We start from the raw sequence: 24,089 nt of genomic DNA, 5'->3' as shown, positions 1-24,089 counted from the left end.
ACTTCAAGTATTGAAAATGCCCCAAGTGAGTTATATAATAATATAAACAAGAGGTATTAATCACTTGAATACTGTTGAATTGAGAGGTTTTAATCTGGGGTTAAATGTAATCACCTACATATGCCATTTTCCGTCTCCAGGACCATTAAACCAAAATGATCTCCCAAAACTTTTATGGTCTTTTGTTGAGTTAGGATCCAAGGATTGATGAGGGGTTCTCATGGGTCATAAAGTCCTAATTGGTAATTTTGATGTCCAAATATTAACCCTAACCGTAGGCAAGGGAAACAGCAGCAGTTTAAGGGGGAGTAAGGAGTGCAGCACCTTTAAATATTCAATTACATGGCAAGACTTCTTTGCTGTTAAACACCACGTACCGAAAGCAGAGAAAGGGTTTTCGATCAGGTGGTAGGACAGTATGACACTTAACAACTTCTTTGTACCTTCATTTTAATATTTCTCAAGGAGAATGAAATGTATCATCTTTAATGAACACTTGGATTGACTTAAATACATTCAAGACATTTGATATTGAATTTGATGCTTATTACACTTCCTAAACAACAAATTCACTGAAATTCAAATACTTTCTTCAAAACAAAAATGTTGCACTCACTTCTCTCCCACCAGATCTGGTGTTGTCCATTAGATCTCCCCGGTATGGGGGATGAATTCCAGAAACCCAGCCGTGACTTCCAAGGAAACATCAGCCTTACTCAACCCACAAAACAACGTGATTTATTGCAGCACAGATTTCCAGTCGTCCTCTTGGCCCTGGTCAGACCACTATCAGCTCAGAGCCCTACCAGCCACCTAGGAGTGTGTCCCCTACACTTCTTCAGCCTTGGAAACCTAGTATAGATGATGATTCGACTTAGGATTTTTCGACTTTATCATGGTGCAAAAGCAATACACGTTGAGTACAAACCACACTCCGAGTGTCCAACCATTCTGTTTCTTCACATTTAGCACAGTAGTCAAGAAATTATATTTGTCAACAGTAACTATAAAATAGGCTTTGTTAGATAATAGTGGCACCTTGCTCAAGAAATTGAAGCCTGCTTTTTTCAACCTAGAGAACACTGAGAATGTTATTAGAGTAAAAGTAGAGGCAGGAACAGGAAGGCTAACACTAGTGTTGTACTCAACAAGACTAAAAACAAGCAAGAATCACTTGGTGTCGCAAAATCTTTAATTGGCTAGAGGATAGGATTAAAGGAACCATACAGCTATCCCTAGAAAACTGTCATACAGAGAACAGATCACCATTATTATATGGCCTTGTCCTGCACAAAGCAGTAGGCCTCTGAATCAGTGAAACAAGTCTGTCTTCCCAGACTCTAGTTTCTATGGAAAACAAATCAATTAAGCTAAAGCCCTACGACACATTAAATGCATATTCATTTTTAGAACTCTGAAAGGACAGAATAACATCATTTTGTATTTTAGAGGCTTTTCTAATTTAAAAAGTTAACGTTACAATTTAATTTGTGCTACTAAACAGCAGAAGCAGTCTGGACTCCTCCAACTTGAGGGAGCTTTTATTAAATAAAGCTTTTATTACTTGTTTCTGAACCACATGGTCTTTGAAAGCACAGCTCACTTCAACCTTTTGCATGCAAGCTCATTCCTGTACTAGCGTGAACACATCACTTACTACTAGGGATGGATACCCCAATTCAAATCCTATGAAAGGACAAATACCGAAGAAGTCATTTACTGCCTCAGACTATATTAGACAATTGCACAAACTAAACAGCCCACTCTCCCAAGCTTCCCATCTTAGAGTTGGCAAGTATAAGTAACTCTCTATAGGGTGAGGAGTAATGTGAAGGCTTATGGAAGACGTTTGTTCTTGCCTCTAGCAGGCAGGATCCAATTCAGTGCCTGTATAAATGGCATCATGTTAATTCCCTTACCATATGCATACTAATTCAGAGATTCATAAGCTTGGCACCACCAAGACCCACCAAGACCCACCAAGACAAACCATCTCAGCACAAGGGCCAAGAAACCCACGTTATTCGTAAGTTCCACAGCAGATTCTCATGCAGCAAGCCCCTCAATGGCCCACTTTGGGAATGTATATGCATAAACAAGTGTAATGGAGCCCATGTGAATAAATGGGTAAGGGCAAAAGAGAAAAAGAGTCACATCACAGGCCTACAAGTTAAACCAAGATTCGCAACGCCAATAGTATGTACACTCAGAAGCAATGTTATACTTCAATAACAAACGCACCAGAGAGAGGCGCTCTATTATCCCTCTATTATATTAGCAAATACACAGGACAACAATTAAAAAATAGATTTTACTTTAAACCACTGGTTCTTACACCCAGGAACATACATCAAAAGTACCTATGGAGGTTTTAAAAAATATTTAAGTCCAGGCCTCACGCTTGGAAAAGGCTGCCACGGGGGTCAGGACGCGAGTGTTTCTAAAAAGCTTTTCGGGTAGCTCTGATGCCACCTTCTGGTTGTATTGCTGATTTCAGGTCGACTGTGGGACTTTGCGTTTTTTGGGCAATCGTTTGGGGGTGTGGGGCGTCTTTCTTGCAGATTTAGTAGAAGTAGCAAAGACCTTGGCCTCCGGCTTTTTTGGCGTCTGTCTCGGGTCCTTCTTCGCCAGCAAAGGGTGTCTTTCTTTCTCCACCTCTTCTCTGATTTTTGGCTTCTTTCCCAGCCCTTTACCTGGGGTCTCGGGCTCCGCGGCGCTCGCGGTCTCTGAAGCTGGCAAGGCCTTTCTCTTCTTCCCGCGAGGGGTGTCGGGACCAGGACTCTTTTTTGGAGACTTCTTTCCTGTGGCATGTTTCTGAGTCTAAGGAAAAGAAGAAAATTAAGTATGGCGAGGGGGGATCACAACACTTGACAATCTCATTCCAGGAATTATTGTTTTTATTAATGAACCCCCCAAAGGTAAGCCTCAGCATGATGAAGAAATGTTTTGTTTTGTTTTTTGCCGTGCAGATGTTCTGAAAGGTAGCTGCATTTCATTATTAAGGATTGTGAAAGGGACCCCAGGTGTCCCTGGTCCCATCAGAGGAAAATCATCTTTCTCTGTGCTGGGCGGCAGGTACTCCCGGAAACAACCCCCAGGGGCACAGCTGGGAGCCTGTCAACAAATCCTGACTCCCCTTCACCTTCAGCTGTAAATCCCTTACAGGTGGGTTAGGGCAGGGGCTTCCCAAACTACGTGTAAAAACCAACTAGGGTGCCTGTTAGAAAAACCGATCTCCCCAAGTTAGATTCAGAGGCTCTCTGAGGGGAGTGTTTCACATGCCAGAATCCTGGGTTTTCCAAGCAACCAAGGTGTCTGCTGCTGCCAATCCGAGGACAACATTCTAGCAATGTACTCCTTCCCACATAGAAGTAGGTTTTAAAGACAAAATACAACCAATAAAACCAAACTTCGTTTTTTAGTAAATATAAAACTACAGGTTTTATAATCATGGAAAACTTGAACACCAAAAATAACCCCTAATAGCCCTATAACACCACATTAACTATGATTTATCTCCTTTCCCCTTGAGTATTACTCTCACTAAGCAGTATTTCTAGTGTATTATTACCCTGGATGGGTTCAAAGGGAACGAACACTTCTAAGGCTTTTGCTATATATCATCTGCTCAGCTAAGCTTTTCCACTCTAATTTCCAATATATCATCCACCAGTCCCACAATAACATAAATAGCTTACTTTTTCTAAAAACATGTTAATTTCAAGTATATTAAAAAATTCAGTGGCACTTTGGGGGCACTTCAGATGAAGATTTTAAGGGTTACTGTTACCACAAAATACAAAGCAGCTGTAGTGCAGTAGCAGCCCTGGGACCAGGGCTCCCCAAGGCCATGCTCCACACCCAGGCGCAGGTCTGCCCGGAGGGGCGAGTGAGTTTTCTCTGAACACATGGTGAGAGCAACCCTCTGGTCTCATAGGGACTCACTACCTCTTTTATTTTTGAGAGATCCTCCTCCAAGAATTGGACATATATTATGAATAGAAACGTTATCAAAAAAACAAGAAAGAAACTCAGCTCCTTTAAAGTATCTTCTCCAAAATGAAGTCAGATTTCTGTAAGGATCGCTGGAGGTGGGGTGTGGGAAAGGTTTTAGAGGCAGGATCCAGTACCCAAGTTTGTCCTCATTATGTGCCAATCCAGGATTCACGTTCAGAAATGGAACCATGTGCCCAAACTTCTGCCCTGTTTTTTCTTTACTTTTCTTCTTTTTTTGGAGATAGGGTCTCACTTTGTTGCTGGGACAAGAGGGCAGTGGTGTCATCATAGCTCACTGCAACCTCAAACTCCTGGGCTCCAGCGATCTTTCTGAATAGCTGGGACTACAGGTGCTCGCCACCACACCTGCTTAATTTTTCTATTTTTTGTAGAGATGGGGTCTCACTATGTTGCTTAGGCTGGTCTTCAACTCCTGACCTCAAGCCATCCTCCTGCCTTGTCCTCTCAGAATGCTAGGATTACAGGTGTGAGACACCAAGCCTGGCCCTGGTCTGCTTTTCAAATCCACAAGCAATGTTTCTTAAAATTACAAATATGGCCAAGTCTCCCTTGACCCCAAGTTACACAAAAGGTCCTGTTTACTATATAGCACTCCGGCGTTTAAAAGGGGAAAGTAAATCACTTTCACAGTCTTCCTAGTTCCTGCAGTTTACCCTAGCATCTTCCATCACTCATCGCTCAGTACAGTGCCTGCCTGGTACACAGTGACCACGGAACCAACCCATTAGGAATATTAAATATTGGTAAAAATACCTGTACATTTTCTTTAGCTGGAGCTGTTCCTATTGGTACTAGCTGTGGAATTTCATCTTCAGATTCGTCTGTCACTTTCAGTTGGGCTTTTACTTTGCCATGTTTTTTCTTCTTCTTCCCATGCTCTGGGGTCTCTTCCTTCTGGGATCCAGGTTTCTTCACAGGCACACCACTAATTTTAGGGGCCACGTCATCTTTTGTTGGGACTGATGCAGCCTGTTTCTTTACCTTTCTGTTTCTCTTCTTCCCCTTTGGTTTTTTAAGAAGGCTTTCTCCTTGTTTTTTCTTTGTTGCCTACCAAAAAACAGCATACGTAATTTTAGCAGAAAATACTTCTGTTGATAAACAAATGGCTTAGATTCAGCACCTGCAATTCTGATTATTTAGAAGATCCCTGAAAGGGCCTTCACCTGTACAGATAGAGAACTCCCTTACCAGCACCTGAACCCCAAACCCACCGTTTTCAACTCATTGCCAAACATGCATTTTATGCAGCTAGTTAATATTGTTAGTTCAGAATCTGGTTATCTGAAGTATGTAGTTAGAAATTTTGTGAAAATCAATAACATGTAGAGGTGAGTAAAGAATAATCCTGGGCTGGTCGATGTAGCTCACTCCTGTAAGCCCAGCATTTTGGGAGGCCAAGGTGGGAGGGCTTACAGGCTTGAGGCCAGCCTGGGCAACATTAAGACCCCATCTCTACAAAAAATTAAAAAATTAGCCAGGTGAAGTAGCGTGCACCTGTTAGTCCCAGCTACCCGAGAGGATAAGGCAGAAGGATCACTTGACTCAAGGGGTTTGAGGTTGCAGTGAGCAATGATGACGCCACTGCACTCCAGCCTGGGCAACAGAATGAGACTCTGTCTCAAAAAAGGAAAAAAAAAAAAAAAAAGAAAAAAAAAAAATCAAATCATGAATAGTACTGTATGGTGTAATAATTGTATTTCAATAAAGCTGTTACCAAAAAGTGAATCCTGACCATTTTTTCCTACCTCATATAGCAGCTGAAAGTTAAAACAGTAAAAAATATACACAGCTAGAAATCTATTTTTATTATCATAGAGTACTATTAAATTAAATCTGTAAGTGCTCAAATTCCAATTTAACCAACAATTTCAACACTTCCAAAATGCCCTCAACTGAATCTGCTGACAAATGACAAAATATTCAGACTTCCTACTTCCAATAATATTAGTCTATGTTATTTTGACATACATTATTTTTGAGATGGGGTCTTGATAAGTTGCCCAGGCTGGTCTCAAACTCCTGGGCTCCAGTGATCCTCCCACCTCAGCCTCCTGAGTAGCTAGGACTACCGGCACAAGCCACTGTGCCCGGCTAGTCTGTGTTATTTTGGATCACCTTCCTAATGAAAACAAGTCAAAAAGCAGGGTAAAATATTTTTTTTTTTTTTTTTTTTGTTGAGACAGAGTCTCACTTTGTTGCCCAGGCTAGAGTGAGTGCCGTGGCGTCAGCTTAGCTCACAGCAACCTCAGACTCCTCGGCTTAAGCGATCCTACTGCCTCAGCCTCCCGAGTAGCTGGGACTACAGGCATGCGCCACTATGCCCGGCTAATTTTTTCTATATAGATTTTTAGTTGTCCATATAATGTCTTTCTATTTTTAGTAGAGACGGGGTCTCGCTCAGGCTGGTCTCGAACTCCTGACCTTGAGCAATCCACCCGCCTCGGCCTTCCAGAGTGCTAGGATTACAGGCGTGAGCCACCGCGCCCGGCCCAGGGTAAAATATTAAAAAAAAAAAAAATTCCCCCATAAAAGCACTGATGAGCTGATGACACTGTAAGAAATTTAAAATGAGGGCCTTAAGGGGTGAGAAGCCCCCTTTCCCTTAGAGAATTTGCTGATCCTAACTTTCGTTTTCACAGCTATATGGTAACGGGGGGATGAAGTGGAGAGAAATCAAACCCGTGTCCACACCAGGTAGGGATTCTAAGAGGAAACCTTCTCACAATAACCTAGGACCTCAGTGAATTTCACCCTCTGGGAAAAGAAAAACAGGAAGTAAAGCCATGCAGATTTATAGCCATGGTTTGGTTTGAGTCATTAGGGAACCTCCAGCCTTGAATGTGCTTTAAGGTGCATGACATAAGTAAATGCAAATCCTCTGCCAGGAAGGTATCTTCATCCTATTCCTCAAATTCCTTCTGTAAATAAAATTTCAAATGCAATGATAAGGAACCAGCAGGCAGAAATAACTGGCTGCAAGAAGACTTCTACTGTTTGAATTATGAAGCATCTATAAAACTATGCTTAACATGTTTAAAGAATTAGGACAAAGTGGAAGATTATTTAAAAGTAACAGGAAAACAAAAAAAGTGACAAAGCTAACCTGAAAAACAACTAATCACATAACTTCTAGAAGTAAATAAAAACCAAAATTAAAAAACCTGCTGGACATGATTTAACATGGCTGAAGAGGGGATTAATACATTAGGAGATCAAAGAGCAACTTTCTCTTTAAAACGGATTAGAAACTAAAGTATCTATCAATAAATACAAGATATTTCTGTCTTAATGTACTTTATCACACTAATACTAACTATATATTAACTATGTCACATGTAAAGTGGGAACACAAAAAGCACAACCACTGGAAAACTAGTAAAAAATGGTTAAGTCAGGCAGTCTAGTTCTCTCTTCTGGGGGCTGAGTTTACACCCTTGATTATCTTATCCAGGATTGAAAATTTTACTTACGTTTTTCTTCTTACTAAGAACACACTGTTTGGCGTTTTCATCCCAGCTGGTGACAAACGAGGAAAAGATGGGGAGGGCAACCGATCTCTCACTTTTCACAAACAGGAGTTTCACACTCTTCCACTTCTGAAACACAGAATGTCATCTATATATACTTCGTTTCTTTTAAGTGAACAATCAATTGCCCGCAATACTGTACCTCCGGCAATTTTTCTGAAAGTCCTTTTGTGACAGCAACAATGTTTTCAATGATGTGCTCAGTCTCCATTGCAGTGTGACCGATGCGTATAGTGCTGAAATTTAATACAGTATTATTATATTAAAAGATTTTTTAAAATGAATTTTTCAAAATAAAGCACAGGCAGGTAGGTGAGAAATATAAATACATAATCCTAAATTTTTTTAAAGGGAGAAACATTAAAATCTTCAGGTTCTAAATGCATTTCAAAGGAAGATTATCATCTTTCATGTTCTAGGAATTCCTTCTACCTGAAATAAAATGGCATACCACGAATGGCTGGCACCTAACCATGTGAGGCCAGGAGGTTGGTGGGCAGGGCCAGAGGAAGTGGGACACAGTAGCCATATTTCAAGTGCTAAATAGCCAAAGGTAACTAGTGCCTAATGAGTGAGATGGCTCAGATATAGACTATTTCCATCATAGTACTAAGAGAAAGTTCTATTAGACAGCACTGTTCTGGAGAATAGAACACTTCTAAGGAATGCATTTTAGTGTTAATGAAGGATCTGGTTTCATTCACACCATCTTTTTAAAAAGTTTATAAAGTCATTACTAAATACACCATTAAAAGAGGAACATGTGGCCGGGCGTGGTGGCTCACGCCTGTAATCCTAGCACTCTGGGAGGCCGAGGTGGGTGGATCGTTTGAGCTCAGGAGTTCGAGACCAGCCTGAGCAAGAGCGAGACCCCATCTCTACTAAAAAAATAGAAAGAAATTATATGGACAGCTAAAAATATATATAGAAAAAATTAGCCGGGCATGGTGGTGCATGCCTGTAGTCCCAGCTACTCGGGAGGCTGAGACAGGAGGATCCCTTGAGCTCAGGAGTTTGAGGTTGCTGTGAGCTAGGCTGACGCCACGGCACTCACTCTAGCCTGGGCAACAGAGTAAGACTCTGTCTCAAAAAAAAAAAAAAAAAAGAGGAACATGTGAATTCCTTTTACGTACCTGCAAGAACCACTTTTAGAGATGTTTAAGATTGTTCCACCTATAGATTGACTGATCTCTTTTGATAAATTCTTGGTCAGAAGGTTTACAGATACTGGAACCCTAAACAAAAACACACAGGCATTCAGAACACAACGCAAACACCTATAAATTTTATGCTGCTGAAGTCCAGTCATCACTAAGAAACTTACTTCTTCCTTTGATAAAAATGTCTCCCGATCAATGTGGGTAAAAGCCGCCTAATTCTGGCATCAGTAAGGAAGAAGTCAAAACTAGACATAAGGCGGAGCTTGGCTTCATAGGATTTATATTCCTTTTTTAAAGTGTGGAGGGGGATAATCTGGGAAACACAACAAAAAGGAAAAACAAAAAGTTGAGAACCTGAACAAGGGGAAGAAATACTTAGGCAACAATTTGTATTTGGATTCAAAAATGTCCCAGAGCCACACCCCTCATAGTTTAGCAAACATGTGACTACCCAAAATGTACCAGGCACTATGCTACATGTGGGAGACACTGACACAAATGAGAACAGACCCCAGTTAAAGAAACTCAGATCCAGGGATAATAAAGACAAGTACATCAACAACTACAAATCAGGGTGAGTCAGAGAGAAGCAAACACAAGATGCTCTGGAAGGACAGACGAATGACATAATGAGTAATCTTTTTTCTGCAAGATGTAAAAGTTATTGATGTACACATTTATAGGTCAACAAACCATAACAGCGCCTCCATCACAGGCAACATGGAATATACCCTACCTAAAACCACCAAGAATAAAGAAAAGAAAAATAGAAGAAACGTACCAGGAAATACAGCAATGCGTTTATTACTTATTACTCCAATTGAATTAAATCTTCTGTATCAGCAGTCCCCAACCTTTTTGACACCAGAGACCGGTTTCATGGAAGAGTTTTTCCATGGAGGGGGTGGGGGGAGGGGGGGGTGATGCCACCCCGGCTCCACCTCATCCATCACCAGGTGCTGGATTCTCATGGGAAGCGCGCAACCTGGACCCCTCACATGCACAGTTTGCAGTGTGGCATGTGCTCCTATGAGAGTCTGATGCCGCTGCTGATCTGATGGAGGTGGGGTTTGGGCAATGATGCAAGCGATGGTGAACAGCTGTGGGTATAGCCGAGGCTCGCTGCTTGCCTGGCCCCTGCCTGCCCCCTACCATGTGGCACTGTGCGGCTCAGTTCCTGGTGGGCCATGGACAGGTGCCGGTCCACTGCCTGGGGGTTGGGGAACACAGTTCTAAATGACTTGAAAATATCAACCAGGCTTCCTACCTGAGATATGGTTTTAATGCCATGCTTATTCAAAAGCTTTCTATAGAAATGTTCTGTCTGTTCAGGAGTTTTATTGGGTTCATCCTTAGTAAATAAACAGATTTCTTCTAAATCTGATCGAATACCATGAGGCAAGGGCCTGCAAAATACATGAGAGGGAACCAAGGAGAAAAGCATTAACATGGAAATACGTATGTTTATATTACAAAGAACACAATGTAAATTTACTGTCATTTTAATAACCTTCATTCACACTATTTAAGAGAATATTGCACCAAGAACATTTAAAACTACATCTAGTTTTCAATATTACAGAGAAGAGATTTAAGATTCAAGTAAATCACAATACCACAGACTCAAATATCAATTGACACTTGGGATATAAGAAGAATTAAAAACATAACCAAAGACACTCAAATTCTTGCATATGTAATTATTGCACGTTGCCATATGGGCACATGTACTCTAATGTGCTAGAATAACAGTTTCATTAGGACATTCTTGGTTCAGAACTTTACCTTCTGGTAAACTCTTAGCTCTACAAATAACATAACCCTTAAAAGTTGAAACAGAAAACCTGGAGTAAACCAAGAGGAACCAGCAAGCATGTACATTATGCCGAGTCTTTAAAAAAGAGGGTTTAACTCATTTCTTAGGTCCACATCCTTCATGTTCTGAAGAAGTATTTCCTTAGTTTAAGAAAACCAACACATAGTAGCATAACTTGCCAAATGAGATAGTAAGGGTTGCCAAGGTGGTAAGCGGCAGAAATTACTAAGAGGTGAGCAGTTGGGAAAATATCTAAGAGAAGGAGAGAAGGCTTTCCAGAATGGGAAACTGGTGTGGAATCAAGGATGCAAGCAGAAAATGTAAAACAATGAGCAAGGCAACCTGGCTTGAGCAGGTCACCGAAGATCGGATAAGAGAGAATCTGAGAATCAGAAGTGTCTTTCCAGTCCCTAACCATTCCATCTTCTTTCTTCATGTCGAAAGGAATAGAAACAAGCTATCTATCCTACACACTTTCAGCATGCTGGCTTTTGGACAGGAAATCAGTGAGTTGACAGACAGGGTTGCCAGACACCCAGTTAAATTTGAGTTTCAGATCAACCACGAATCCTTTTTTTTGGAATGAAATATTTGGGACCTACATATACTGAAAAATTATTTGTATTATTTGCTAAGTCTGAAAACTCAACAAAGAGGATATCTCTGACCTAAAATTTCTAACACTAAGAATGCATAATTACCATGGGTTTCTTTTCCACAGATAGAAGTTCACTGCCAAATTTTTAATAGTTTTTAACAGCAGTAAGTCTGGGCCCTCAGGAATTTTAGCTTGACATGAAAAGATAACAGATTCTACTAAAAAAAATCAAAAGCTGTTAATTTATTCTACCGTTGTTCTCTCAAACACTAGTTTTTTTTTTCTTCCTGTCATTCAATCCATCAAACACTAAGCTTTTGATTCCATTATCCACCAAGCCTTAAGAAAACTGGTGAAATTTCTAAAACTTTTAGTATGTCTGAATACCTATGGTTCATTTAGGCACAGTTGTTTTATTTCATCTCAGACTTTTGAGTTTGTAAAGTTTGCACTAGAAACTAAGGTGCAATTGTTAAAGTTACATAGAATGAACAAGCAGATAAAAATAGCAAAGGTAGAAAACCAGAACTTACAATCTGACCCTCAGTTCTTTACTTGGAATTTTCCATAATATCACCATTAAAAATAAATTTTCATTCTCATTCAAAAGTAATTCATTATTGTTTTTCCTGGACTTGGAATGTGCCAACAGAGCTTCCAGTGCCTTTCTAATCTGCAAAGTGAAGATACACAAATAAGTTAAATGTTCTCAATCTAATTTAGCATTAGTTTCCCCCCATCCCTTTTTTGTTTTTGCTCTAACCATTCTGGGAGGCTACCTCTATAACGGTATCTATTAGGATCCTGAAATTTATACACAGAGGAATGTAAGAATCCATCGAAAATTTTAATATCAAAAAACATTTGATAAAAATTTAACAACAATTTATAAAAATAAAAGCTGTTAACTGGGACAAGAGGACACTTATTTAACATGATTAAAATGATTTTTCTCAAAACAAGAGCCAGTATCGTGGTGAAACACTAGAAGTATTTCCATTAAGTTTTGAAATAAAATGATGATACTTGTTCTTAGCACTACTATTTAATATTGTTCTGGAATAATATTGGGACTCAATCCAAGGCAGTGCGGCATAAGAATAAGAGGTATAAATATTGTAAAGGAAACAAGATTACTATTCTTTTTTTTTTTTTTTTTGTTGAGACAGAGTCTCACTTTGTTGCCCAGGCTAGAGTGAGTATCTGCTTAAGTATCTGCTTAAGTATCTGCTTCTAGCACTGTCTATAGAAAGGGGCCTCTTCTACATAAGAAACTGGGCCACAGGGAATCATGCTTCTCCTGCGCTCAATGAGGAAGGCAGTAATCCCAGGAAAAGTGCAAAACAAACTACAACTAGCATTTACAGCGCACTTACGATGTGCCAGGCCCCTGGCCAAAACGCTTTACAAGCATTACCTCTTCTGATCCTGGAAAGTGGAAGAGCCCATTTTAAATAAAAGGTAACAGGCCTGCAAAATTAAGCGACTTGGCCAAAGCTAAACGGTAGGGATGCAAAGCCAGGTCGACCTCACCCCAGAACCCCGAGTTACACTGACAATCCAATTCAAGAGAGCCAGGCCGTAGGACCGCGGGAATCAAGCACCTACCTGCGTGTACAAACGGGCGGACCAGCTGAGCGCACGGCCCGCAGGCGACCCTCCCGGAGCCCCGACGGAGTCTGTCGAGGCGCCGAGCCCACACTCGCGTCCCCGGCCGCTCACCTGGCTCTCCGCGCCTCACAAGGTCACGGCCACCCTTTCCCCAGGGGCCACTCACCTGCTCTTTGTCCAGCTGCTCCTCTGGGGTCGGGGTCTTTGGAATCGAGGTGGAGGCTGCAGCCGCCGCTAAGCTTGTCAGCGGAGCAGAAGCCGAGTCCTCCATTTCCCTTTCACCTCGTGCGGAACCGCGTGCGGAACCCCGTAGCTGGTTCCTTGCGCGCACGCGCGAGTGTGGCCCGGAGCCGGAAGCTAGGCGGCGAGGGCCGATCCTCCTGCGTCATTTCCGGGAGAGCGCGCTGTCGCGCCGCAAAGGTTGCGCGGGAACAAGCAAATCGAGTAAGTGCCCCACGTTGCTGTCAGAGTCTCTTCCTTGAGGCAGCCCCTCTCCTTCCGGTCTGCTTCCGCTTTCCAGGAGGCGCAGGGAGTAACCTGGCGACACTTCTCCTACACGAAAGCAGTCGAGACAGCGCCTTGAGGCGGGAGAAGAGAGCTGTCAGGCGGCTCAGTGGGGTCCCCCGCACTCCGTGGCCCGCACCTCTGGGCGGGCCGCGCGGGGCCGTGGGAGGAGCGCGGAATCCCGGCCCACCTCCCACCTGCTGGGTGACTTCGGGCGACCCCCCGCCCCCAGGACTGGTGGGGATTCTGTGAAATAAGGCACGGGAAACACCGGGCGCATCGATAGACGATGAGTCGGACCCAGTCTCTTAGGCGCTTCGGGTCTCCCAGAGAGGCAGGAGGTAAGATCCTACACAAATAAGTGTGGGGGCTGGATAACCGACGGATAGAATAGCGTAGAACCTCTGCTTCCCCCTCCACCGCCTTCCCAGAGGTAACTGCTGTTACCATTGTTTCTTGGAACCTTCCAGAGAGGTTCTAGGCATGTTTAGGATGGATGGGTTTTAAATTTTATCTTTAAAAAAAAAAAAACCATAAATGGTTTGCACCTTGCCTTTTCCTGTTAATATATCTTGGAGATTGTTCCAAGTCAGTATATGACGCTCTCTGCCTCATCTTTGTAAACGGCCGCGGGGCATTCCACCATGCAGCTATGCTACAGTTATTTAAGAGCATTCACCTGCCTTATATTCACCTGTCTTCACCTATTAGGACCTCACACTCAAGTCCCACCATGACTTGTTGCAAAAAGTTCCCCCAGTCTTTTTGCAATTCGCTATGTAAATTTTTCAGAGATGAAAGAATGGGGAGTAGGCTTTCCGTGTCAGTTGCTTTCAAAAAGTGCTCCTTACATGAAAGGAAGGAGCAGCTGATGTATAGCAATGGCCTAGACTTTAATCAACTTGTAGAAGTGTTCTTAAATCCTTGGCACCTACTTCCACTGGTCTATTCTAGAATCTCCTATACGATGGAATTCGTTAGCGCAATGCCATGAATTGTTACATTGGGTTTCATGTATCAGTGTTTTGTAGTATTCTGAAAAGAGCATGGGGCCGTCAGATGTTTGGTCACCTGAATTCACGTTTCAGAACCAGACTTCTAGGCCAAGGAGACGGTATGAATTCAGGTGAAAGAGCACGGTGGTTGGTGTTTAGAAGGAATAAGTGGCTGCAGCAGGGATGTGTAGAGGGAGGACTGGAGATGAAGCTAGCAAAGTAGGATAAGGAATTAATTCATTATCAAGCTGAGGGTTTATACTTTTGAGAAAGCATAGAGATGTAAGGTTTTTGAACTGGTGGTAGGGAAGAGTAGAAGGTAGTGATGAATTATGCTTTAGGAAAGTGAATAATCTGGTTGTTGTATTGTGGTTTTAAAGATGTGTCCAATGTCTGCAAATTCTTTGATACTTCTCTCCTTAATTGATGGAGCTTCATTCCCTCCCCTTGAGCGTGAACTGGATGTAAGTGACTTCGTTCTATCACATAGAATACAGCAGAAGTGATAAGATGTCACTTCTGAAATTAGGTTATAAAAAGACCGGTTTCCACCTTCGATGTTCTTTTTCTTTCCCAGTTTCCCTCTCTCATGATTCCCTCGCTCCTTATCACTTGTGAGGCAGCCCTGGTGAGAGGGAAGCCAGCTGCCATGCTGTGAGGACACCTCAGGCAGCCGCATGAGTGAGCTTGGAAGTGGATCCTCCCCCAGTGGAACCTTGAGATGCCTGTAAATTCCTGAGAGACCCTGAACCAGAACCGTCCAGCTATGCTGCTCCCAGATTCCTGACGTACCAAAACTGAGAAAATAAATGTGTGTTATTAATATTTTAAGCCACGACATTGTGGTAATTTGTTATCTATAGTAGATAACTAATAGAGATTTGTACATCTCCTGTCTTCACACCCATTTATATATTCACCTGTCTTCACTTAAAAGTCCTGTTAGGATCTCACACTCAATAAGTCCCACCGTGAACTCACCATCTTTCCTTCAAACCTGCTCCTCTTCCTGTTTCCTGTCTCCATCATTGGTACCACCAAGTCAAATATGGGAGTTATCCTTAACTCTTTCCTTCTCAGCCCCCAAATATTGTCATTAATGAAGTGTCGTTTATTCCTTGTAAATATGTCTGACACTTATTCGAGTCTTTTTTTTTTTTTTTTTTTGAGACAGAGATCAGACAAGATTGGGCACATTCAGGGTGGTATGGCTGTAGAAAATATCTATGTAAATTCTATCCAGACTCTTCTTATTAAATTACATTATATTTGCCTATCTCCTTTATCCACTAAAAATAACAAACTTTAAAATCAGTATAGTAGGCAGTTGTGTGCTGGGGCACCAAGATGTCGTTCTCAAAGTATACTCCGTCGAGCCTGGCCACTCTGCCCCCGACCCTCGACCTGGCAGAATACGACATATCTCTGGACACCAGGCGGGCGCAAGCCGAGCGGTTGGCCATAAGAGCCCGGCTTAAAAGGGAGTACCTGCTTCAGTACAACGACCCCAACCGCCGAGGGCTCATTGAAGATCCTGCCTTGGTTCGTTGGACCTACCAGCAAATGTCTATCCCAATGTCAGACCCACTCCCAAGAACTCACTCTTAGGAGCTGTGTGTGCAATTGGGCCCCTCTTCTTCTGGTATTACGTTTTCAAAGCTGACAGGGACAGGAAAGAAAAACTTATCCAGGAAGGAAAATTAGATGGAACATTTAACATTTCATATTAAGTCTGGTAATCATGACTACATGTATTCATGCTTAAATAAATCTTCTATTAATCATTTAAAAAAAATATATCAGTATAGTAATTGCCCACCAAAATAAATGTAGTACTTGTAAAGGGATAATGTACAGGTAGTCATAATAAAGGAGATTGAGCTAAGTATTAGCTCATCCTAAGCCAAGTATGTGAGTTACTTTTTAAAAATTAATACATAAAATAACAGGAAGAAATCAAAGTAATCTGAGTGGGCATTTCTAAAGGAACAATTGTTGACTTTTATGGTGTAATTTCTTTTATAGTAAACCTACATTAAGTAACAGATTTTAAATTCATTTCAAAATTTGGGTACCCAGGTCTCACTAAATACCATGAATACTATGAAGTTGTTTCTCTCTGAGGGCACTGAGATGTGTCTTCAAATGTCTTGAAAAATTTTTTTTTTAGTAATTGCAAAATGTGCCTGCTTAAAAAAATGGCATTAACCATATGCAAAGTTGCATATAATTTTATCAAGGATTTGATAAATAATCAACTACCTGCAAAGAATGTTTGAATATGTTGCTGTATGGTAAACATGAAGTTTAAGAAACTGCATACTGGCCGGGCGCGGTGGCTCACGCCTGTAATCCTAGCACTCTGGGAGGCTGAGGTGGGCGGATCGTTTGAGCTCAGGAGTTCGAGACCAGCCTGAGCAAGAGCGAGACCCCATCTCTACTAAAAATAGAAAGAAATTATATGGACAGCTAAAAATATATATAGAAAAAATTAGCCGGGCATGGTGGTGCATGCCTGTAGTCCCAGCTACTCGGGAGGCTGAGACAGGACGATTGCTTGAGCCCAGGAGTTTGAGGTTGCTGTGAGCTAGGCTCACACCACGGCACTCTAGGCCAGGCGACAGAGCGAGACGAGACTCTGTCTCCAAAAAAAAAAAAAAAAAGATTGGAAAGAGAGATAAAAAGGGAGCTCATTTTGTTTCAATTCCTTTGGGATCACTAAATCATCTGCTTCTGTTTGGTAGATTTAATGGAAGTAGGTAAAGGGAGAAGAGGTGAAACTTTTCTCTAGTTTCACTTCTTTGCATTTCTAATGATAATTCAACAGAAAGTTGTTTGACTTCGCAACCAACATGACAAAGAATCCTAATTGGAAAACAAAATTAAATCTCCTCTCAAGGACAGACTTTAAAATTTATGGGATATTATTGCTGGAATATTACTCAGCAATAAAAAAGAAAGAACTCCTAAAAGAAGAAGAACTGATACAGCATGGATTAATCTCTAAAACATGATGTTGCATCAAAGAAGACAGACAAAATTGAAGTGATGTTAAGAGGTTGCTGCTATGGTGACACCACTGCACTCTAGCCCAGGCAACATGCAAGACCCTGTTTCCCCCACTGCCCCCCCAAAAAAGAAATCAAATATAGGCAATGGGGTGAGTTGAGAAAATGTGCCCCTACCTAATATTAAATGTGACCCAATGAACATGTCATGTGATTCCATTCTGAGGCGTTCAAATGTAGGCAAAGCTAATATATGGCAAAACAATGATTGCTTTAGCAAGAAGGAATTGATTGGAATGGGGCAGAAGAGAACTTTTAGGGGTGGTGGAAATGTTCTTTATGTTGATGGGGGTATTTACACAGTTGTATAAACTTGACCAACTCATTGTAAACTTTAAGATCTGTGCGTTTCACTGTATTCAAAGTTTACCTTAATAAAAAATTCCTTTGTTTTACAAGTTCTGTCTGCTGGAACTAATTTATAAATTGTAATTACTCCTAAGACTAATGATCTGAAGACTTCTTTCTTATCCTAAAATTTAGTGTATTTGCCAGGGAAATAACAAAGATAGTGATGTAGATTGCTTTAAAGTAACTCGTATAGTTTTTTTTTTTTCATTGATACATAATAGACATGCATATTTTCAGGGTTCATGTGATAATTTGATGCATTCATGTGATGTATAAAGATCAAATCAGGGTAATTGGGATATCTGACACCTTAAATACTTATCTTTATATGCTAAGAACATTTGAAATATTCTAGCTATTTTGAGATGTGAAACTTGTGTAGTTTATAGGCAAACACAGTCCTTTGGGAGTACTGTACTCTTGCCCAGTTAAGTGGGGTGAAAGTGCCTACAAAATTTTTACCTAAATATAAGGTAGGATGCAAAACAAGTTAAATACATTTTTTTTCCGTTATGCCTTCTCTAAATTACTTTACCAGTAGACTTATGTTACCAGTAGCCTGACTCTTGACTCACTCAAGCCAGAGAACAGAACTTTTAGTGAAAATGACATGCAAAATAAGCTCATATAAATCATAAAAATTTTGGTTATTTTTCTTTTTATCTACTAAAATCTCTTTTACCAAAATCATAAAATTTTAACTGCCTACTGCTTATTCTGTATTTGGGCATGATCATCATTGTTGCCACTGAAGTAAAATTTTAAGAGATCAAATATGGGCAGCTAGCATTAAAGGTAACCCAGTGAACATTGAGAGGGAAAAAGATTTGCCTAATTCTTAACAGAAGGATCCTACCACAAATAATTGAAATTGTCAGCTAGAGGATTTTCTTGTTGTAGGCAATCTCATTTTTAGCAGAAAACATAGGAAAATATTTCGTGCAGGTAATTTGGGTGCACAAAAGCCTTCAGAAAAAATTTGAGCTGGAGATATATTCACAGTTACAAGAAAAAGGTCACTTTTTTTTTTTTTTTTTTTGAGACAAGTCTGCTGTGTCGCCCAGGCTGGAGTGCTGTGGCTATTCACAGCCGCTATCATAGTACACTTGAACTCCTAGGCTCAAAGGATCCTCCTGTCTTATCCTTCCAAGTAGCTGGGACTACCACTGTGCCCGGCTAATTTTACTTTTGAGACCAAAAATTGAATTAGCTCTACAGAGCACAGATTAAATGTAAGGAAACAAAAGAAGGGATGCCATAATAGTACATGGCTGAACTTGTTTAAGATCCTTTTAAATTCTGAAAGCTTTAAAATTCTATGTAATTGTTATTTGGTCTTTATTCTAGATTGAGATACATAATCCTTCACTTCAAATCTACAGCATCCAAGGTATTAATGCAATTTTTCTGTTTTAAGATGCATTGATAGAAAGTCTCTGAAACTGGTTCCATTTGCCAGGAAGTATAAAATCCTCTATTGCCAGTCTTTTACCCACTGCAGTACAGTGCCTATATGTGGTGCCCAAAGACCTTTAAAAAAGTTGTTCTTTCAGCAAAGGACATAAAGTACATGTTTGATGGACAGTGTTGGAGAGCTAGTCATAAGAGTAGAAAAGTGTGGTTAATTCCTGGGAAGCCTCACAAAAACCATTTATTTAGAACTTTTATAACATGAACCCCTGCTTTAATAGCAAGCGTGCTCAGTTTTATGTAAGCTAATACCAATACAGGAGACTGACTGCTGGAACTTTGAAGTGATTCCTTTCACCCAGGGAGTTTAAGCAGGAATCATTCTAGCTAAGCAATTAAGATGAGTATAAAGCAATGTATTGCCAACATTCAATTAGCCACTGTGTATACCAATTCTGTTTATCATTAACTTCTTCTTGCCCTTAAACATTAAATGAAAAGGGTATTATTTGGTCTCTTGCTCTTTATTTAAAATCCTGAATATAGAGGTAACAGTAACCGATGTTTCCCCACCTCGGCTGTTCACATAAAACCACATAACTGTGATATACTTATTTGACTTATCATCCAGCATCTCTTAACTTCCTGTAGGATTGATGTTTTTGTTTTGTAAGGTTATCATACACACCATACAAAAGACTTGCATAGCTTATGCAATCGGACGTTTGTAAATCTCTTATGTGACAGAGCTTATTAGGCTCACCTAACAAATCTGTTGGTAGATAGATACCTGATGCTAAATACCTGATATAAAAACACAGGATTGTACAGAAGAGGGCGTGGCTTGTTACAACACAGGTGATTACAGACAGACAAATCCTTCAAAAGGGAAGATGACAACTTTTATTGTTATTACAAAAGCAAATTTAACTTCAGTCATTTGAATAATTGCAAGAGCAGACTAAGGGCTTAATCCTCACACAGGCACCAAGTCAGGCACAGTAGGTAGCTACAAATCATAAGAGAAAGGTTTTTTGTCTTACCTAAAGCACTCTTCCATGCTTTGGAATTAGGCTAAAACACTCAGCAAACCTAACCAGTTCCCTTTAATCCTGTTTTTTTTTAAAAAAAAAATGAGATCTAGGTATTAACCTGCTGTTTAGTGAAAACTAGTCACTAAATCCTGGCCTGAGAGATATCCACATTTCCTTTAGAACAGAAGAAACCAGTTAACTAAGAGGTGTGTACATTTCTGAGCGCCCAATGTGTGAGTCCTTAAGATGCAGACCTTGCAGGCTCAGACCTGTTTCACCCAATGTGTGTGGAGGAAATGGAGGTGAGGACGATCACCTGAGGAGTGCGAGGGCTCGGCTCCAGCACACACTCTTCCCCGGGCAGCAGGAAAAGGAGGTAGCAAGGACTTGGGCTGACATCTGAAGCACTAAGCTAATGTGCCCGGCAGAGGGGAGCCTTGGGAAGCACAAAATGTCACTCCACCTGTGTGTCCACAAACCTGAGGTTTCCACATTGTTTTAAAGGGCACAGAGGCAAATGTTGACAAGGCAGAAAAGACAATGACCATTTCAAGGGTTGCTTAAATCCTGGTGTTTTCTGCCTAATCAGACATAATGCCAATCTGCTTTTCCCTTATACTGGAGAACAAAAGATTTTCGTCTCCACTCCCACACCTCTAGGCCCTTATAATAATCCTTATTAAACAACTCAGCTAGCATATTACTGTTTCAAGGAAGCATAGGATTAGAGGTATGTGAGAACTGTATTTATTGAAGGGAAGACTCAGTAAGTTCTAGGATATTGGTTAAGAATATCCTAGAGCCAAAATCAGCAAAAGTTGAACCAAATCTACCCTATCTGAATTCTGGCAGTAAACTGGTTCAATGGAATCCACTCAACTACTATTGGAAAATAAAACCACTTCCTATTGCATTTACTATGAAATCTAATATAACCAGCTGACTGCTACATATAAACCTAGTAAGTCTTTTGAGTTGTGCATACAAAATTACACGTATTTAACAAGTTGCTGCCATGGCAAGATCTCTAAAGAAACAAGATCATGAATGTATTAGATGGATATCAGAATGTATTAGATCTGCTAGATTCACTGAAAAAGTTAGCTAGAAGAAATAAAAGCCACATTATTTGGAGACAGATAATCGTCCCCCAAGTCCAGTTGATTGCTGTCTACACCAGTTGATTGCTATCTACCTTACACGTCTGTGAGAGGATTAATGGCACAGTTTATTCTGATAAGGTAGGCCAACACTGAATATAACATTTAATCATCCTACAGTCAGAGCTAGGTGCTATGTCCAGAATTTTCACAAAGAATTTAAAGGTAGAAGAAAGTTGCCTGATGTTAAGAGCTGTAATTAAAACTGCATATTTGTCCCTTGAATACCTTAAATTCCTATCCAAAGCAATGAAGCTAGCATCCATGAAGTAGCAGTCTGTGAAGAAGTCCATGCCAGTAAGGAAAGGTGCCAGGGTGCTCTCATGTATAATAGTCATCAAAGGTCAAGGAGTTGTTACCGTCATGAATAGTGTTCTTGAAGACTGCCAGGGGAGTTTGGCTGATTTTTTTCCAAAGTTCATCTTGGGAGCAGTTTTTGACCATAGGTTCAAACTTTTTCTTGGGTTGCAAAACTGCATCTGATTGCAAGTATGACCCAAAACATTTGTAGCGCTTCAGCTGAGAGGATGCCAGTAACTGTTCAACATCACAGTTCAAAGTCCCGTATTGTAAAAGCAGTTCTTGTAGTTTATGTAACCAACAGATGAGGGGTTAACTCGTTACAGTGAACAACCTGTACTACTAGTTTACAACGTTTTTACATTCAATTACCACATAGTCCAAGTCTAATTCAAAACAAAATATACATGGGCTTAATTATTCAAGAACACTTTACTATTTGTCACTTAATTTCATGATTATATACACTCAGTCCAACTTTTTTGGTTTGACTTAGATTTTCACTGGATAAGTTCATTCTGTAAATTAAAAACAAATAAATGCTATATTTTCTCTTCTCCCACAGCTAAGAAATAAGGGTTTAAAATGGCAATTACATAAGTTTATTTCAATATTTCTTAAATTCACTTTAATTAAAAAAACTAATTAAATAACCTAGCACGAAAGCTGTATAAAGAACATCAATGTAAAAGATACAAAGAAAATCATGATTCTAACATATCTATGATAGAGAAAAAAAATTTAGGTCTGTAATACCCTAAATATGCAGTCAACTAGCCTATTATTGCATTGTCGAGCATATAAACACATTTGTACTTGCAGAAATCAGAATGACAGCCATAGGAATTTCTATTGCTCTTTAAAGGTCCAACATTTCCCATGCTGCCAGTTCACTTCAGACATTTTATTTCCTTATCCAAATGACTAGCCAGTGTAACCAGGAGTTTAAAAGGTATCACCTTTAAGCAGGAACGCTTCTCAATTTTAAAGCCCATAAAATGTATGGTGTAACTTAAACATTGATATTTCTTCTAAATAATCTAATCTTGCAAATGTGCAAGAATCCAATGTAATTTTTATAATTACTTTTGTGTTTTTATTTATTATCTGTTACTTTTTAAGAGGTAGGCCCTTCACAGTTGATATCCAAATTGTTGGACTTAAGAGTCTTGGCAACATGCACATAATATTCTAGCAGGTAAATATTTTAATAGCAAACATAACTGTTTTTTAAAATGTGCTCAATTTAAAAGGGGAAATACCTTTGGAAACAATTTAGTGACTCTTGAACTTTTAAATATTCATTGAAATCCAAGCAATTGCTAGTATTTGTTCTTGTTAACATGGAAGTACAAAAGGAACTAATAGGTTCTGATTAAAGCTCCCGTATTTCCCAGAAAAATAAAAGCCCAGAAATTTGCAGACATAATAAAATTTATTTAAATTTCATGCAATCTAATAGCCGTAAGTATAGTTAAAAGAAGCTGTAGGACAATTAACTTTGCTCTGTCCATAAGATGTAGCCTCATTCATGAAACGAATGAGAATTCCATAGTTAAGAAAGCACTATTGGGTTAAGTTTTATGTTTTGTGACTGAAAATAGTCTGACTAGGCTTTTCTTTTCTGAGGAGCAAGATTACAGGAAAGGCATTTGTCATTAAATATACAACTACAAAGTATCTTATGTAGAGATAAATCACAATCTAAAAGAGGCCCAGTCTTTGATAAATGGCCAACACTCAACATCAAGGGGGCTTCTGATAAACCCAGAAATTGTCTCTTCCAGTTCTCATGAAAAATTTCAAAGTCATTATATAGTTACAGCAGAAAGTCACCCTTCAATCTAAAAACCACCACAATGCTGCACTGTGGTTCATCCAAATCATGGTTAGCAAATTTGAGCTTTATACTTAAGAAAACTCAATTTTAAATAACTGAGATAAAACTTACACTGTGCTTGATTCTATTTATCACTGGTGATTTTAGTCTGTGCAGATTCTGATGATTCTAAATATGTGTTCATTTAGTTGCTGGATATAGATTTAGCCTTAACCAGCAAGGATCATCTAACCTTTAAAGTTACCGATAGGAAGAATAAACTGAGTACTTGTAGAACTGGCACTTGCAATGGATACGGTTTTCCTACGAGATGCATGCAGCTCTTATAAATACTAAAAGAGGCATTTTTGCCAGGTCTTAACATGCTTTCTTTATTGTAAATTCCACTAATTTAATGAGTTAATAGGATTTTCTGTAGCGGTACAATTTCATTAAGCTTTACTTATAAAAATTACAGTATGCTGTTCTTTTATTTTACAATTTACTGTATTTAAGAAATCATGTTAAAATATAAATTGGCAGAAAATAACTGATAAACCTAGTAAAGCAGTGTCACAGTTGGATAAAGGGATTTAATTGTATGTATGCACTGACCATCAAAAGAAGGGATCAGACTAATCCTTTCCTTTAATAAAAACTTCAACATTGTTTGTAAATGCCTCATTTAAAGGAATGGGTAGGGAAAGAGTTTAGAAAAG

At 39.9% G+C, this 24,089-nt stretch overlaps 1 protein-coding gene and 1 pseudogene across 1 annotated transcript; one reads left to right on the top strand and one right to left on the bottom strand.

Annotated features, from left to right (window-relative positions):
• Window positions 1–465: 465 nt before the first annotated feature.
• RSL1D1 (ribosomal L1 domain containing 1) lies at window positions 466–13,026 on the bottom strand. Its single transcript, XM_069486116.1, has 9 exons — window positions 12,896–13,026; window positions 11,652–11,791; window positions 9,972–10,110; window positions 8,869–9,017; window positions 8,678–8,779; window positions 7,687–7,780; window positions 7,488–7,613; window positions 4,771–5,064; window positions 466–2,820 (listed from the first exon to the last, which is right to left on the bottom strand). The coding sequence occupies exons 1-9, from the start codon at window positions 12,998–13,000 to the stop codon at window positions 2,494–2,496; spliced, it is 1,476 nt and encodes a 491-aa protein (XP_069342217.1). The 5' UTR covers window positions 13,001–13,026; the 3' UTR covers window positions 466–2,493.
• Window positions 13,027–15,556: 2,530 nt separating this feature from the next.
• On the top strand, window positions 15,557–15,958 carry LOC138394506 (NADH dehydrogenase [ubiquinone] 1 beta subcomplex subunit 4 pseudogene; annotated as a pseudogene).
• The last annotated feature ends 8,131 nt before the right edge of the window (window positions 15,959–24,089 follow it).

Source organism: Eulemur rufifrons, chromosome 14 (assembly GCF_041146395.1).
Source record: "Eulemur rufifrons isolate Redbay chromosome 14, OSU_ERuf_1, whole genome shotgun sequence".
Lineage (NCBI taxonomy): Eukaryota > Metazoa > Chordata > Mammalia > Primates > Lemuridae > Eulemur > Eulemur rufifrons.
This window is presented reverse-complemented; position numbering and strand designations above follow the sequence as displayed.

Coding starts and splice junctions, on each gene's coding strand:
- RSL1D1 (XM_069486116.1), bottom strand. CDS start 13,000: ATGGAGGACTCGGCTTCTGCTCCGCTGACAAGCTTAGCGGCGGCTGCA. Junction 10,111..11,651: donor AAAGAACTGAGGGTCAGATT/GTAAGTTCTGGT, acceptor TGTATTTTGCAG/GCCCTTGCCTCATGGTATTC. Junction 5,065..7,487: donor TTCTTAGTAAGAAGAAAAAC/GTAAGTAAAATT, acceptor GTTTTTTGGTAG/GCAACAAAGAAAAAACAAGG.